Source organism: Rhamphochromis sp. 'chilingali' (genome assembly GCF_963969265.1).
Source record: "Rhamphochromis sp. 'chilingali' genome assembly, chromosome: 4".
Lineage (NCBI taxonomy): Eukaryota > Metazoa > Chordata > Actinopteri > Cichliformes > Cichlidae > Rhamphochromis > Rhamphochromis sp. 'chilingali'.
This window is the reverse complement of record NC_137948.1, coordinates 37,890,445-37,906,581: the sequence shown is the minus strand read 5'-3', so window position 1 is coordinate 37,906,581 and position 16,137 is coordinate 37,890,445. Positions and strand designations below refer to the sequence as shown.

General features: G+C 38.9%; 1 protein-coding gene across 1 annotated transcript; it reads left to right on the top strand.

Moving 5' to 3' along the window:
* Window positions 1–1,056: 1,056 nt before the first annotated feature.
* Window positions 1,057–12,569, top strand: LOC308395036 (B-cell receptor CD22-like; the record flags this gene model as incomplete). The annotated part of the gene is made up of 14 exons (XM_080879689.1): window positions 1,057–1,264; window positions 4,245–4,595; window positions 4,715–4,936; window positions 5,214–5,564; window positions 5,668–5,901; window positions 6,085–6,345; window positions 9,550–9,810; window positions 10,107–10,367; window positions 10,462–10,722; window positions 10,821–11,081; window positions 11,447–11,537; window positions 11,628–11,688; window positions 12,094–12,135; window positions 12,387–12,569. The coding sequence occupies 14 exons, from the start codon at window positions 1,057–1,059 to the stop codon at window positions 12,567–12,569; spliced, it is 3,048 nt and encodes a 1,015-aa protein (XP_080735815.1).
* Between the last annotated feature and the right edge of the window lie 3,568 nt (window positions 12,570–16,137).

Genomic DNA, 16,137 nt, shown 5'->3' with positions numbered 1-16,137 from the left:
TTGCTTGCCGCTGCTAAAACTAAACAGAGCTCCCTGAAAGGCACAGCCAATCACATTGGCCATATTTGTCACATGAGGTAGGACTCCAGTAGAGAACGTAATTTAACTCTTTCTGCACCGCTGGGTGAATGAGACGTTGACAGATCGCTTTTTTTTCCCTATCAAGTTTGTTTTTCTTTACTCGAGGAGATCAAATTAATAATCGCTGGATGTTGGTGGGGACACGTTCCTTCCATCCATGCCAAATCTACGCCCTTGGGTCTGAGGCACAGTTTAATGTTGACACTGCTAAAAGTAAACTTTCTACCCATTTCAATGGCAAAAATAAATCTACCTTTCTGAGTTTCTGCTGATGAATTGTGCTGTAACAACTGTTGCTGTGCAAGATGCTGCAGAAACACTGAAAAGCACCACAATAAACCAACTCTGCCAACCACAAGTGTAATATGTGTAGTATGTAACACACACAGAGCAACCCTCTGATGTCTTTTCTGAAGCTGCCGTGTGTATTAACCAGTTTGCATTTTCAATATTCATGTGTAACTTGATAATCTGCAAATGTGCATTTGTTGAATTTGTCTGCAATAAAAAGTTGAACCTGTCTCGTCATGCTTCTTCTGTCAATATCAAGAGACGGGCAGAGCTCTATTCTCTACTCTATGCTATCAAGGTTATTATGTACACTGTGTTTAGTCAGCAGATCATACGGGCACCTACACACACATTTAAACTATAATGAATATGCAAAGAAGATAACCAGGAATTAGCTTTCACAGTTCATGTGTGCTTTTCTCAGCACTCGTGGTTCAGACCACGCTCATCTTTAACTCTGACCTCATTTTGAGCTCAGCTCTAATTCTGTAAAGTGTTGTGAGTCCATCTCACACACTTGTATCACATCAAAAAAATTTGTTCACAGATTGAAAAAGGCTTCCTGCCACAGAGAGCATCTCCTGGATGACTAAGACGTTGTAAAGAATATCAGACACGCTGTCACTGCTGGTAAAACTGCAGCTTTGCTGTCTTGAAGTTTTATCCACTTGCATCTGGTTAACCATGTATGCAAATAAGGAGGAAGATGAGAGGGTGTCATTTTTTAACACTTCACTTCTGTATCTTAAAGACTGGGATGAGTCGACTTCTGCTTTACAGAAAGGACTGTCAGTTATCTACTTGCATTTTAACGGCTCACACAGAGCAATGAGAGGAGCAGCTATGAGTGTAATAACAGCAGTCAGTGGATTTGTTCTCCTCACTGTGACAGGTTGGTCTGCTGTGAGTAATTCTACTTTGAGTAACCAAATGTGACAGAAAATATAATTCAGACACTGATTTTTTTTCAGGTGAATGTATTTTTCTTCCATCTGTAAAATGATGCTGTGTGAAACATCGTCTGTCCTTACAGCTCTGCAGCTCCAGCCTTCTGTCTCCATTCTTGAATGTTTTTCTTTGCACTGTTAACACTCAGCAGTTCAGAGTTTTACAGTCTAATCATTTTATCTGCGTTTTATTCCAGTGCCATAAATCTGGACACTAATGATGTTTGGGTGAAAGACCCAATAATTTAGTCTAATTATTATAAATCATCTGTCGTCTTAGATTCACAGAATGTATTTGTTGTGTTTAAGTGGATTTCCTCAGGATGAACATGGCTGACGTTTATCAGTGTGAACTGTTTGTTCCTCTTTTTGTTTTCATGCTGACAAAACCCAGACTAGCAGTCTCACTTCACCTCTTTCCTTTTTTCTTTCTCTACATAAAGACCAAATTGTAAAGTCATGGCTGCCATTGACTAAGTGATAGTGACACTACAGCCACTTCTAGCTGCTCTGTAAAATGAATGAGTCATTTAACGTTTAACAAAACTTTATCTGTGAAATGGAATTTTTTAGCTCGTTACACAGAAAAGCCAACATGTAACGTCCCCATATGAGAACATGTCTCTGTGTCTGTGTTTGTGTCCTTCTTTGTGGTTCTGCTGAAGTGTCTCTATGTGTCAGTGTGTCTCTCGTTATATAAGTGTCATTGGGTGTAATTTATCCTAGAAGTTACTTGTGTAAGAAATTGTTAATTCCATAGACTACATTTTTACTTTTTATTCTTTACCCTTTAAATCAGAATGAGGTCCAACTACTTTTATCTGTTTTATTTATTTATTATTTTACTTTCTTTTTAAAATCCTGTCCTGTTCTCCTATGTTTTCCATTTTATTTCTGTTTATTGTGCTTCATTTTGGTCAACAGTGGATGTTTTAAGTGTGTGCTAGAACTCAATTTGACTAAACTAACAAAATACTCCATTAGGCCTATTTTGGGTCTAACCACTGCTCTTCAGTAGTGCTTAGAGTACTACAGTAGTGATTAGTGCCTTTCTGTTTTGGAGTGTTTCTGAGTTAATAATTGATTATCTAAAATGTACCCTTTCATAACAAAAACTCTGATACTGACTGTGTAAGAATCTATATCATTGCAGTGACGGGCATGTCACTGCAACCCCCTCTGGCTTTTGCTCCACGGCTGCGGGGTGACCCTTGGGCTCTCCTCAGCTCTTTCATGGACAGTGGCACAGTTGTCCCTCCAGTTAATGTCCCATTAAAAGAGCCATAAATGTAATAAAAAGAGTACTTTAGGACCATGGTTGCCTCGATTTTTATTTCTTTCTTCTTCTTTGTGGTTCCGTTCGTCGCCACTCTGCCCGTGTAACCAGTATGTAAGAAAAATAACAAAAGATGGCCAATTTTAGAAACTTAAGGAATGGTAGGAGCCAAGAGGATGGGTAACCACAAGGAAAACACAACCACAAGATGTTGAAACTGCATCTCATTGTATTAAAATATTGTAAACTGTATTACAAGCGCCTTGAGGCGACTTTTGTTGTGATTTGGCACTATATAAATAAAATTGAATTGAATTGAATTGAATTACAACCAACAACAGTAGCGAATACAGCGTGCGTGCACGAATACCAAAAAAATATAATAAAGTAAAATGAATTCAGACCTGGGTCTTTTCAATGTCAGTGTTGTCCAGTTCAGGCCTGTTGGGTGATCTGGGCACTTTACTGGTGTGAAACCAGTCCAACAATCAACGTATGTTTTGCACATTTTGTTCTGCCACAATCGGACTGCAAGATTCAGTTCCATATGAGCTGTGCCTCACCATCCATCGCAATGGAAGATCATCATTCTTCTGTTGATTTCCAGAAGGTCTGTGGAAGTTCTCTGTGGACTCTGTTTCTTGATATCCAATTTAAAAAAACAACCTTACCAATGCAAAGCACCGTGTATTCACAAAAAACAGGTTTCCAGATGTAGCAGCTGACCGAACAGACCTCAGGCTTCAGCCGCTATCCAGCCTGAATAGCAACAACATTCCTTTAGCATTGTAGGTACACCTTTAGCGGGTGTAGCGCTAAGCAGCTTTACCAGTGTAAACAGACAGGAAACAGCTAAAGGCGGGACAACAAATCCGATTGGTTAAAAATGAAATCGTCCATCAAGGTCAGAAAATAATGATCATTAAACACAACAGAATATATAACAAAACAAAAAGTAACAAGGCTTTCAACCCAACGATAACTTACTTTTATACAAGTTTATACAATTATTCAAAATTTAGTTGTGCTTTATTTTTTTTGTTTCTTTTTCTGATTTTGAAGATTTTAGACTGAAATACATTAAACTACATGAGCAATAATTCCAACAAAGGTTTCTACTCTTATGTGTTTGTTACTGTTACACGTGCTTCTCCTCTCCCATGTCCTCTCCTGTCTCCATCATCAGTGCTAACCATCTCCATGCTGCCTTCACTCTCATACGATGGCTGAAATATGTTTAAATTAATTTCAAGCTCATCTTACCTTGTGCACAGAGCAACAGTGGGTCAATGCAGTCAACTCTAGCAGCCTGTAACTTCTACACATTTACCTTTATCATCAGCAAATCATTTTTCATTATAGTTTGTTTTATTCTAACATTAAGTGAGAGTCTAATTATCTGTCCAAATGACAACAGTAACTGCAGGTTCTCATTACACTCGGTCTACAAAGCAGCTGCTCTCACTCAGTTCCTGCCGTCTAATGTGAAGATCAGATGAATCTTTAGCTGAAAATAAAAACCTGCAAACTTTGTTTTCCATGACATGAAGCTGAAAATGTAGCCTACAGAAAAATACTAATCCAAATGAGTCTGTTTAATTTTTGTTAATCTAACTTTATTTTTTGTTATGATGTGCTCTGTGTTACAGTCGTTCTGGGTCAGTATGGCTGGGGAGTGACTTACACTTCTACTCAGATCTGTGCTGTAAAAGGATCCACAGTGGAGATACGCTGCACCTTCACATACCCATCGACTATAAATGGAATAAGAGTTGACAAAAAATTCTGGTTCATCAGAGACGAAAATAAGGAACCTGTGGATCTGAAAACAGAGTCAGAGTACAGAGATCGTGTTCAGTATCAGTGTGAAGACAACGACTGCACTCTGAGAATCTCAGACCTCAGAGAGAGCGACTCAGCTGAGTACAAGTTCAGATTCATAACAAACGATCCAAGAGGGAAATATTCTGGTGTACCTGGAGTCACTTTGACTGTCACAGGTAACATGTTCATCCACTCGTTTACTATTTTAAATCCAAGTGTTTGCTGTGAGTGTGTTTGTGTGGTTTATCTGAATGTTGTCAGCTGAGCTTAATGTTCTTTATTTACTAATGGGCAGATCTGCAGGTGCAGGTGAGCAGATCAGCTGTCAGAGGTGATTTTAAGTCAGCAGAACTGAAGTGTGAGAGCAGTTGTCCTGATAATCTCTCCTACATCTGGTACAAGAATGAACAGATCATCACAGGACAAACATCTAATCTTCTTCTAAACTACCTGGATCCTACAAACAGGATTTCCTGTGCTGTCAGAGGATATGAGAACTTCCACTCTCCTTCAGTGGGTGAGTTTATGCTTTAACATAATGCCATGTTGTGGAGCCATGTGGCAAATGAGCTGTAGATTTTATAGGTTTTCATAAGGGTAACACTACTGGTTTGTATTTTCTGTTGATCACACAACCTGTGTAGTCGGAGCTCATAAATAGTTATCCTACACTGAGGTCACTGAAGGGAGGAGACCTTTCTCATGGGCTTATACTGAGGCCTTATCACATCGTTTTCATTTCTGTCCTCGGATGTTGTGACTCTGACTAATATCCAACTCTCTCTGTCTCACAGTGGTGAAGGATGTCTGGGATGTGACTTATACTTCTACTCAGGTCTGTGCCTTCAAAGGAGCAACAGCAGAAATACGCTGCACCTTCAGATACCCATCGACTATAGATAGGACAAATACAGTAGTTGTCCAAAAATTCTGGTTCATCACACACAAAAATAATGAGCCTGTGGACCTGAAAACAGATCCAGAGTATTCAGGTCGAGTTCAGTATCAGTGTGAAAACAATGACTGCACTCTGAGAATCACAGACCTGAGAGAGAGCGACTCAGCTGAGTACAAGTTCAGATTCATAACAAACGATCCAAGAGGGAAATATTCTGGATCACCTGGAGTCACTTTGACTGTCACAGGTAAAATAATTTTCAGTGGAAGTAACTTTAAACATTTATAAGCTTTTCAGCTGTCTGTATGTTGAGAGTTTGTTTTAATATAATATCTGTTGTTTGCTCCCAGGTCCACAGCTCCAGGTACATGTGAGGAGATCAACAGTAAACTCTTATTCTAACTGGAAAGAGCTGACATGTCACAACAACTGTCAGCTACCTGATCAATCTTCCTACATCTGGTACAGGAATGGACACAAACTTTCATCAGACGAACAATATTTACACCTCAACACATTTGATTCTGCAGACAGTTTTCACTGTGCTGTGAAAGGATATGAGCAACTCCCTTCTCCAACAGTGTGTGAGTTCACTACTTTTTGTTTCATTAAGAGAATTATATTTAATTTTTCTTTATTTACGTGAATGTGTCTGTATGTTAGTTTTAGTCAGAGGCCTTTCTTTTGGGAGGTTTACAATGTTTTCTTTTTAGAATATAAATTTCTAAAATTTGGTTTTGTTGTGATTCTTATGTTTCCTCCTCCAGATGCTCCAAAGCTTCCCTCTGTGTCAGTGAGTCCCTCTGCTGAGATAGTGGAGGGCAGTTCAGTGACTCTGACCTGTAGCAGTGATGCTAACCCAGCAGCTAGTTACACCTGGTACAAGGAGGATGTCATCAACCCTCTCATTTACCAAAACCAACATTTTTTCTTCTCCATCCTGCCCTCTGACTCTGGAAAGTATTACTGTACAGCTGATAATGACCTGGGACAAAAGAGATCTGAAAGCAGAACTATTGATGTGAAATGTGAGTAAAATACATTTATAAGCTGTAAAGACTTTTTGAAGAGCTGTGAGACTGCTGCAGGAATATGGAAAAACTTGAATTACATATCACGAAGACCATGTTTGCAGTTTTTAGAAATACTGTTATTCTTTTTATTTTCAATGGTTGAGTGTGTGAGCTGAACTATTTTTATGCATTCAAATAGAAAAAAAAAACAGAATTCCATGATTAGAAAATGTCATAAACAAATTTTACATGTTTTCTATTCATAATAGAACATAAAAAAATATCAGCTGAGAAAATGTACGATTTAAAGAGTACAAGTAAAGTATTTGTTCATTCTGAGTTTCATGACAGTAACACAAGTCCAAAAATTTGGATGGGGCCAACAAAAGGCTGGAAAACTAAGAGTTACTAAAAACATCTGGAGGAACATGTTGCATCAAGTTAACTGGCAACAGTCTCGCAACATGTTTGGGTATAAAAATAAAATCCGAGAGACGCAGTTTCTCAGAAATAAAGACGGGCAAAGGTTCTTCAATCTGTAAAAACCTGTGACTACAAATTGTGGGAATTTTACAAAATTATCGTCCACGATTTTATGTTTTAAGACTCTGGATATCTGACAAACTACATTACATGATACCATCAAATATTGAGCGAATCTAGAGAAATCTGTGTGCATAAGTTGCATTGACTGAGATGAATATTGGATGCCTGTGATATTCAGACCCTCAAAAAGGTAAAAGTGTCTCTGCTCCAGATCTTTTGAAAATGTGCTGCTGTCACTGAATTCAAAATATGCTTATTAGTTTGCAGAGTTTGGCTAACCTTAGCAGCACAGACAGAAGTTGGTTTCTTCCAAGCTAGCATCCACTCCTTTATGCCGAATGAGACTGCCTTTGCCAGTGGGCTGTCATTTGCTTCCTTTCCTGGTTCTCCTTTACATCCTTCCTTCTTTTTGGATGCTCAGTCATCGGTCAAGAGTGCAGCCCAGGTTACTGGCCAGTGGGCTCTTCATCTTTGAACAAGTAACTGCCATTATATATTAATACAATAAGAAGACCACAGACTAGAGTTTAAGGTGACTAGCAAGGGCAGCAATATTTCTAGTTGGTCATATCACTAATAAAAAAAAAAGTGTGTAGGGTATGAATGCTGGGTATTCCATCCAGCCTAATGCAGAAATTAGTCAGCTTTATGCTTTTGAAAATTGGAGGACAAATGGCAGGATATGTTTTATAATCTAAGATACAGTGGCTTGCAAAAGTATTCGGCCCCCTTGAACTTTCCCACATTTTGTCACATTACAGCCACAAACATGAATCAATTTTATTGGAATTCCACGTGAAAGACCAACAAAGTGGTGTACACGTGAGAAGTGGAACGAAAATCATACATGATTCCAAACATTTTTTACAAATAAATAATTGCAAAGTGGGGTGTGCGTAATTATTCAGCCCCCTGAGTCAATACTTTGTAGAACCACCTTTTGCTGCAATTACAGCTGCCAGTCTTTTAGGGTTTGTCTCTACCAGCTTTGCACATCTACAGACTGAAATCTTTGCCCATTCTTCTTTGCAAAACAGCTCCAGCTCAGTCAGATTAGATGGACAGCGTTTGTGAACAGCAGTTTTCAGATCTTGCCACAGATTCTCGATTGGATTTAGATCTGGACTTTGACTGGGCCATTCTAACACATGGATATGTTTTGTTTTAACCCACTCCATTGTTGCCCTGGCTTTATGTTTAGGGTCGTTGTCCTGCTGGAAGGTGAACCTCCGCCTCAGTCTCAAGTCTTTTGCAGATTCCAAGAGGTTTTCTTCCAAGGTTGCCCTGTGTTTGGCTCCATCCATCTTCCCATCAACTCTGACCAGCTTCCCTGTCCCTGCTGAAGAGAAGCACCCCCAGAGCATGATGCTGCCACCACCATATTTGACAGTGGGGATGGTGTGTTCAGAGTGATGTGCAGTGTTAGTTTTCCGCCACACATAGCGTTTTGCATTTTGGCCAAAAAGTTCCATTTTGGTGTCATCTGACCAGAGCACCTTCTTCCACATGTTTGCTGTGTCCCCCGCATGGCTTGTGCCAAACTGCAAACGGGACTTCTTATGGTTATCTGTTAACAATGGCTTTCTTCTTGCCACTCTTCCATAAAGGCCAACTTTGTGCAATGCACGACTAATAGTTGTCCTATGGACAGATTCCCCCACCTGAGCTGTAGATCTCTGCAGCTCGTCCAGAGTCACCATGGGCCTCTTGGCTGCATTTCTGATCAGCGTTCTCCTTGTTCGGCCTGTGAGTTTAGGTGGACGGCCTTGTCTTGGTAGGTTTACAGTTTTGCCATACTCCTTCCATTTCTGAATGATCGCTTGAACAGTGCTCCGTGGGATGTTCAAGGCTTGGGAAATCTTTTTGTAGCCTAAGCCTGCTTTAAATTTCTCAGTAACTTTATCCCTTCATGGTGTTGTTGCTCCCAGTATTCTCTTAGACAACCTCTGTTGCTGCACTCAGACCAAAGGGGGCTGAATAATTACGCACACCCCACTTTGCAGTTATTTCTTTGTAAAAAACGTTTGGAATCATGTATGATTTTCGTTCCACTTCTCACGTGTACACCACTTTGTGTTGGTCTTTCATGTGGAATTCCAATAAAATTGATCCATGTTTGTGGCTATAATGTGACAAAATGTGGGAAAGTTCAAGGGGGCCGAATACTTTTGCAAGCCACTGTATATGAACACATGTAAGAACCGTTACAAATGTCTACATCGAAATCTCAGTAAATAGTGATATATAGTTTGATCCGATCATTTCCACTTTCAAAAGTGTGTTCATACAAATATTTGAGACATTTCTTTAAATAACAGACTGCTTTATCCAACTGAGAACATCAACTGCAGCTTCTCATTACACACAAAGCAATTCTTCAAAGCAAAGCGGTTTCATTGAGATTCCTCTAATATTGAAATCAAACAAGTTTTTAGCTGAAGAAAAACCTGCAGACAGTTTTAACTGTGCTGTGAAAGGATAAGAGCTTTTCCATTCTAACAGTGTGTGAGTTCACTTCTCTTACTCCTTTACTCCTCAATAAAGCTGATTTGTTTCGTTTTGGGAAGTTTACAATGTTTTCCTTTTAGAATATAAGCTATTAATATTTGAAAATTTGGTTCTAACTATATATTGTATATATTGTAATTACATATTGTATGTTTCCTCCTCCAGATGCTCCAAAGCTTCCCTCTGTGTCAGTGAGTCCCTCTGCTGAGATAGTGGAGGGCAGTTCAGTGACTCTGACCTGTAGCAGTGATGCTAACCCAGCAGCTAACTACACCTGGTACAAGGAGGATGTCATCAACCCTCTCAGGTACCAAAAACAACATGTTTTCAGCTCCATCCTGCCCTCTGACTCTGGAAAGTATTACTGTACAGCTGATAATGACCTGGGACAAAATAAATCTGAAAGCAGAACTATTGATGTGAAATGTGAGTAAAATAAATATATTTTTTAAGTACATTGTCTTAGTTTAACATGTGGTATGTTTTCTGTGTTCTGATGATTTGCAAAACAATATATTGTATTTGTATTTTATTTATATTTTACACAATTTTGTCACACTTTTTTGGACTAAAGGTTATTTAGGATTTTTTTTTGTTCTGTGAATGTCTTTTAATAAATATAACACATCAATGTACTCTTTTACGTATGTAACTTAGTTTTTTCATTAACAGCGTGTGTGTAAGACACTGATAATTTACATTAAACTCTTATATATTAACAGATGCTCCAAAGCTTCCCTCTGTGTCAGTGAGTCCCTCTGCTGAGATAGTGGAGGGCAGTTCAGTGACTCTGACCTGTAGCAGTGATGCTAACCCAGCACCTAGTTACACCTGGTACAAGGACAACAAAGTACTGGCAACAGGACAAAAGAATGTTTATCACTTTATCTCCATTAAATTGGAGAACAGTGGGAATTATTCCTGCAAGTCTGAGAATCAGTATGGACAGAAGAACTCTACGTCTCTATCAATAGATGTTCAATGTTAGTCTTTTTTCAGTGGAGATCTCTAAAAATAATACTTGATAACATTAATAGAATGTGATTATATACATGTTTTTTATTTAATGTTTGCTAGATGCTCCAAAGCTTCCCTCTGTGTCAGTGAGTCCCTCTGCTGAGATAGTGGAGGGCAGTTCAGTCACTCTGACCTGTAGCAGTGATGCTAACCCAGCAGCTAGTTACACCTGGTACAAAGACAACAAAGTACTTTCAACGGGACAAAAGGATGTTTATCACTTTATCTCCATCAAATTGGAGAACAGTGGGAATTATTCCTGCAAGTCTGAGAATCAGTATGGACAGAAGAACTCTACGTCTCTATCCATAGATGTTCAATGTTAGTTTTTTTTTTTTCAGTGGAGATCTCTAAAAATAATACTTGATAATGTTAATAGAATGTAATTATATACATGTTTTTTATTTAATGTTTGCTAGATGCTCCAAAGCTTCCCTCTGTGTCAGTGAGTCCCTCTGCTGAGATAGTGGAGGGCAGTTCAGTCACTCTGACCTGTAGCAGTGATGCTAACCCAGCAGCTAAATACACCTGGTACAAGGAGGATGAAGACTCACCTAAAGCATCAGGACACAACTTCACCATCAGCAACATCAGACCTGAGCACAGTGGGAGTTATTACTGTGTGGCCCACAACAGCAGAGGACGTCATAATGTCACCTTACAGCTGACTGTCAGGGAAGGTACATTTTTTATTTCACTTACTCATTTGCTCATAGATGTCATAACCCACTATATATAATAATGTGTGTGGTAGTAATGAGCAGCTCATGGCATTGTTTATAATCAGTGCATGGACACACTAAACAATAATAGCAAACTATTCACAATCACTCGGAGTTTAACTTATACAAATCTATTAATATGGTGAGATAACAATAATGCTCACAAAACAAACAAACAAATCAAGCAGTCCATCAATTACAACTTAAAAACCAGCAACATTTATATAGAAGAGAAAACAAAGCAAGGATTATTGTCTGTAATCCGTAATCTGGCTGCATATAAATACATGTTTTTATTTTTTATATTTGTTTTTAAATCACAGATTTCCCGAAGGCGGCAAAACTAGCTGTCACTGGAATAACTCTTGTGGTTTTCCTAGTTATTATATGCCTCTTGGTCTTTTTCCTGCTTGCGTGAGTATCTGCTGCACATTAAAAATCACCTTTGTTGGTGCTCAGATTGCTTACTTTTAATTAAGTTTTTCATTCCTCCCCCTGACCTAGAAAAAAGAAGCCCTCAGCGTTATTTCCTGTGCCTGGAAACAGACGGGACAACAACAACAAGGTGAGCATTTAATAACTGAGTGTGAAATCCTGTGAAACTGCATTCTGGTTAAAATTCAATTTGAACAGTCAAAGTGAAGTTTAAAATTCCAAAACACCTGCAGAAGAAAAGAGTTGAGCCACCCCAATTAGACTCATCCTTAACAATGTTTTTGATAAACTCAAATGTGGCTGTAGTTCTCACAATATTCTCTGTAAATCAGAGTTTTCTGCTAAAAATGTCATGAGCAACTGAGACATTAATAATGTCCATTCAGGTGACATCACGACTGATAAACCACCCAGTGGTATCAGACCCCCTGCTGTCTGTGGCCATAGACGCACACTGATTTAAAACTAGCTTGGAATCTCTGGATGTCTAATCTAGCTGGCTCCATAACATTTCCTTGAACATTTTCTTGAACAGGTTTCCTGCACATCTCCAAGTCAGCACACAGGGAAGACAGAGGTAAGACTGAAAACCAGATCTGAACTGCAAAAGAACTTTATACTGAGAGTCAGGGTTGTTGAGGGGGAGCTCTGGGCAACGTTACTTATCTTACTTTAAATATGAGTATGAGTATGCTTATTTATCCCTAAGTTGGTCAATCTCTATAACATGAATATTTATAAACATAAATAAGTAAAATGACTGTAAGTAGAGCAAATGAAGGAAATCAGCCAAAGTTCAACAGGTTTCTGAACTCTGTGTTTTTTCAGTCTCCACCCAGTCACTCAGAGGAAGATGAAGAGCTTAACTATGCTAGTGTCCGATTCTCAACGAACCAGACTGATCCCATTTATTACAACATCCGATCAGCTGGATCCCGCAGACAAAAGGTGAAAGAGGAGGATGAGCATGTAGAGTACGCTGCAGTCAACTTCAGTCCTGCCCTGAGGTAACCAGCACTAAGAATTTCAGTTGTATAGATGCATGCATCCATGTAAGGAAATCCAAGAACGTAACATTTACAGTGGGAAAAACATTTCATCCAACTGACTTCATAGCCTGATGGTAACCGCTGTGGACTTTAGTGATTCTCTGACCGACCTGGCCTGCTGCTTTATACACTAGAAACATGAACTTGGGCACACATATTACAGCACGCCTCCTTCATCCATCCTATTTTTTTTTCTCCAGAACTGTACACCAGGACAGTGAGGAGGATCCGTCTGAATTGTACAGCACAGTCAATAAAATCTGATAAAAGCAAAAGGAAGCCGAACTGTGGACCATTCTTTAATTGTCAGTTCCTAATAGAGCTACTGGACAGTAGATATGATTCTACAATATAATTTTGGTCAGGCGTTCATTGTCCCCTGAGGGTAACTGCTGTGGACTTGATTGTCTGATTTCATCTGAAGTTTTGTACTACACCTCTAGTTTTAACTTCAACTGATATTTCGTCAAAAGAGTGTCCAGATGTTTGGGGAGTAGAGGTTATTTTGTCATTTTCTTTGAAACTACTTGTTCAACACTGGAAAAAACAACAAGTCCATTCAAGATTTTTCAGGTTCTTAAAGTTTGGTACAAATATGCAGGTTATCTGTTGCTGTCTATTGCCAAGATTTAGTGCAAACCTTCATGTCCACCTTCTGATCCACCATCAGGCAAAAAATTCATCTCATACGTTTGTTGGAAGTCATGTATACTTGACTAAAATGTATATTTCTTTTAGTTTCATGAGACATAGGAAATGTTTTTGCACTGCAGCACTGTATGTAATAGCTAATACATGGTAAGCTTGTATTTATTAATATTATTAATATTATTGTTGTTGTAATACATCAGTATGCTGAGTTAAAGAGCACCGAGTTATTGGAAAAGAACATGCGTCCTGTTTCCACTCCATAGTAGTACAGAATAATATTTTACACATTTTCCACGATTCACTTTAGTTCTGTCTGTTTTATATTTTGTCTGCATCATTCCTGCTCTCAGTTGTTTAATTGTAATTTGCTTAAAGTAAAACCATCATTATTTAAAAGAACTCTTCTGTTTCCTGTTGTTAACTCTGATGGTGGTTTTGAATGTTGTTTTAAATGCATTCTTTTCACACTGATTGTTTATAACATGCTTTACAAATAGAATAATCTTTACATCTGAGTTCCCGAGTTCATGTTTTTGTGTCAGATATTTCTGTTTCAAAGCATTTCTTGTGTTATTTCTTGTATTATATTGTAACCATGTGCCTTTGTGTGCTCATGTTAGTTTTTACTTCATCTGTTAGCTTTTGTATTTTGTATATGGTGGTGCAGTGGTTAGCACTGTGTACTCTGGCTTCCTCCTACAGTCTAAACCATAGGCCGAGAGGCAGGGTACACCCTGAACAGGTCACCAGCAGGGCTAATACAGAGAGATAAACAACCACACAGCTAAAAAACCCATCTTTTTAAACTTGCTTTTAGTTGATTTTTATTTTTAGGTTTTAGCTTCTGTGAAGCACTTTGTGATTTTTATCTTGAAAGGTGCTATATAAATAAAGTTTTACTTACTTTTTACTTACTAAACACATGCAGTAAGCGGGGTTATGGTGATTTGAAATTGCTCCTAGGTGTGAATGGTTGTTTATCTCTCTGTATTAGCCCTGCTGGTGACCTGTTCAGGGTGTACCCTGCCTCTCGGCCTATGGTAGCTGGTATAGGTTTTAGTCCCCTTGTGACCCTGATAAGGGTAAGAGGATGGATGGATGTTAGTTTTCTGTCATTGTTGTTGACCGTCCTGAATAGTTTGTTGCTGAATACTCAGCTCCATCAGATCATCACTTACCCCAGTACTTCCTTGCCACCCTGTTTCTTAATTTGTCGTCATTTTTCATTTCTTATCTTCCATGTCTAGAGGTTGTTTTTGTGTCTGTGACTTAGGTTTTTTTTCTTTCTTTTTCTTTTGTTCATTGTTCTGCTGCATGATCACCAGTACGTGACCACTTCCTGGATTTGACTAAAGGTTTGGAACCACACCTGTTCAAGTAGATGGAACAGTAGATAAATAAGAAGTCGGGGGAAGTCTAATGTCAAACCCATGTGTTATGCAAATGAATAACAGATAGATTTCAGTACACCTATTAGTAATGCAGCACATTGTTAAAGGGCATAGGGCCAAGTATAGAGTCACAGATTCATTTTTTCTAGTTGTGAAACTATGTAAATACAAATCTAACAAGACGTTTCCTGTACAAAAAGGGCAGGAAAAGAAATGTTATGAAGCTTGCATCTCTTACCAAGTTGCCTTTTACTGGCACGTTGTTTATTCTGCAGAGAGGTAAAGAGGAAGGATTTAGCAACATCTTAATCTCTTTGAGTGTTTGAAGTGATTAATCATTTGTTCACTGTTTACTTTTAACTTCTTGTATTGTCACTAAAATCACCGAGAAAGCAGCTGTAAGTCTGACAGCAGCAGAGAGTGGATGTATTGTTCTTGTCCTCTTAGTGTCCCGTCAGTCCATCCATATTTACACTGAAGAGCACTTAGCCTTGTTATTCACAGCTGGTTTAATGTAGATTACAAAAATGAACCAGCCCCGTTCTATGATGACTGCTGAGCAGGTGTGTGTCTGTGCATTACTGCCTCGTTCATGTATCATTACAGATTATGTTTAATCAAATATTTCATTCAAACTGTTTATATATATCTGTGTGTGTGTGTGTGTGTGTGTGTGTGTTCACATGATGTGATGGCTCCTGACAGCAATCACAAATACAAATAAAAATGCAATCAGGTACATCCCACAGTGGATTTAGTTCTTGTATTATGAAGATAAAAGTATTAAAATAAGCGTCGGTGGAGAGTTTTCTACAGTCGCTGGTTTTACTGCAGGCCTGTGCATGTTATCATGTCTGTGGTCTTATTGAAAATTGCACAAACAAGTTACAAATCACTTCCTGTTGCTCTGCATGCATCACTTTTCTTCTTTCACCACAACGAACATGACATGTTTCTAAGTCACACATCAAGCATGTCTCATTACTATCTTGTTAATCTTCCCTTTCACTCTTGTTGTTATTCATCTGTCACAAATTACTCCACCCGGCCTGCACTCACTTCTTCATCTCTATTGTGCAGTGTTCATTTCATGGCTGACCCCAGGTGTTCATATTCATCCACCTTCACTATTGCTTTTGTGATTCTTGCACGTTCACCTTTCCACCCGTCTCCCTCTCATTTATACATGTATTTTGTCTTGTCTCCACTGACTTTGATTCCTTTTCTCAAACCACCAGCATTAGGGCAGGGATAGCTCAGTAGGTAGAATGGTCGTCCCTGTGATCGGAAAGTTGGGGGTTCGAATCCACTGAGCGGCTACCCTGAGGTACACCTGAGCAAGGTACCATCCCTACACACTGCTTATTGGCTGCCCACGGCTCCACTGAGTGACTGGGTCAAATGCAGAGAAAGTAATAATTCAAGCTGGTCCACTCGTTTCTCATGTGTTTATTTTCTATGTCATTAAAGATGTTTGCCGTACAAACA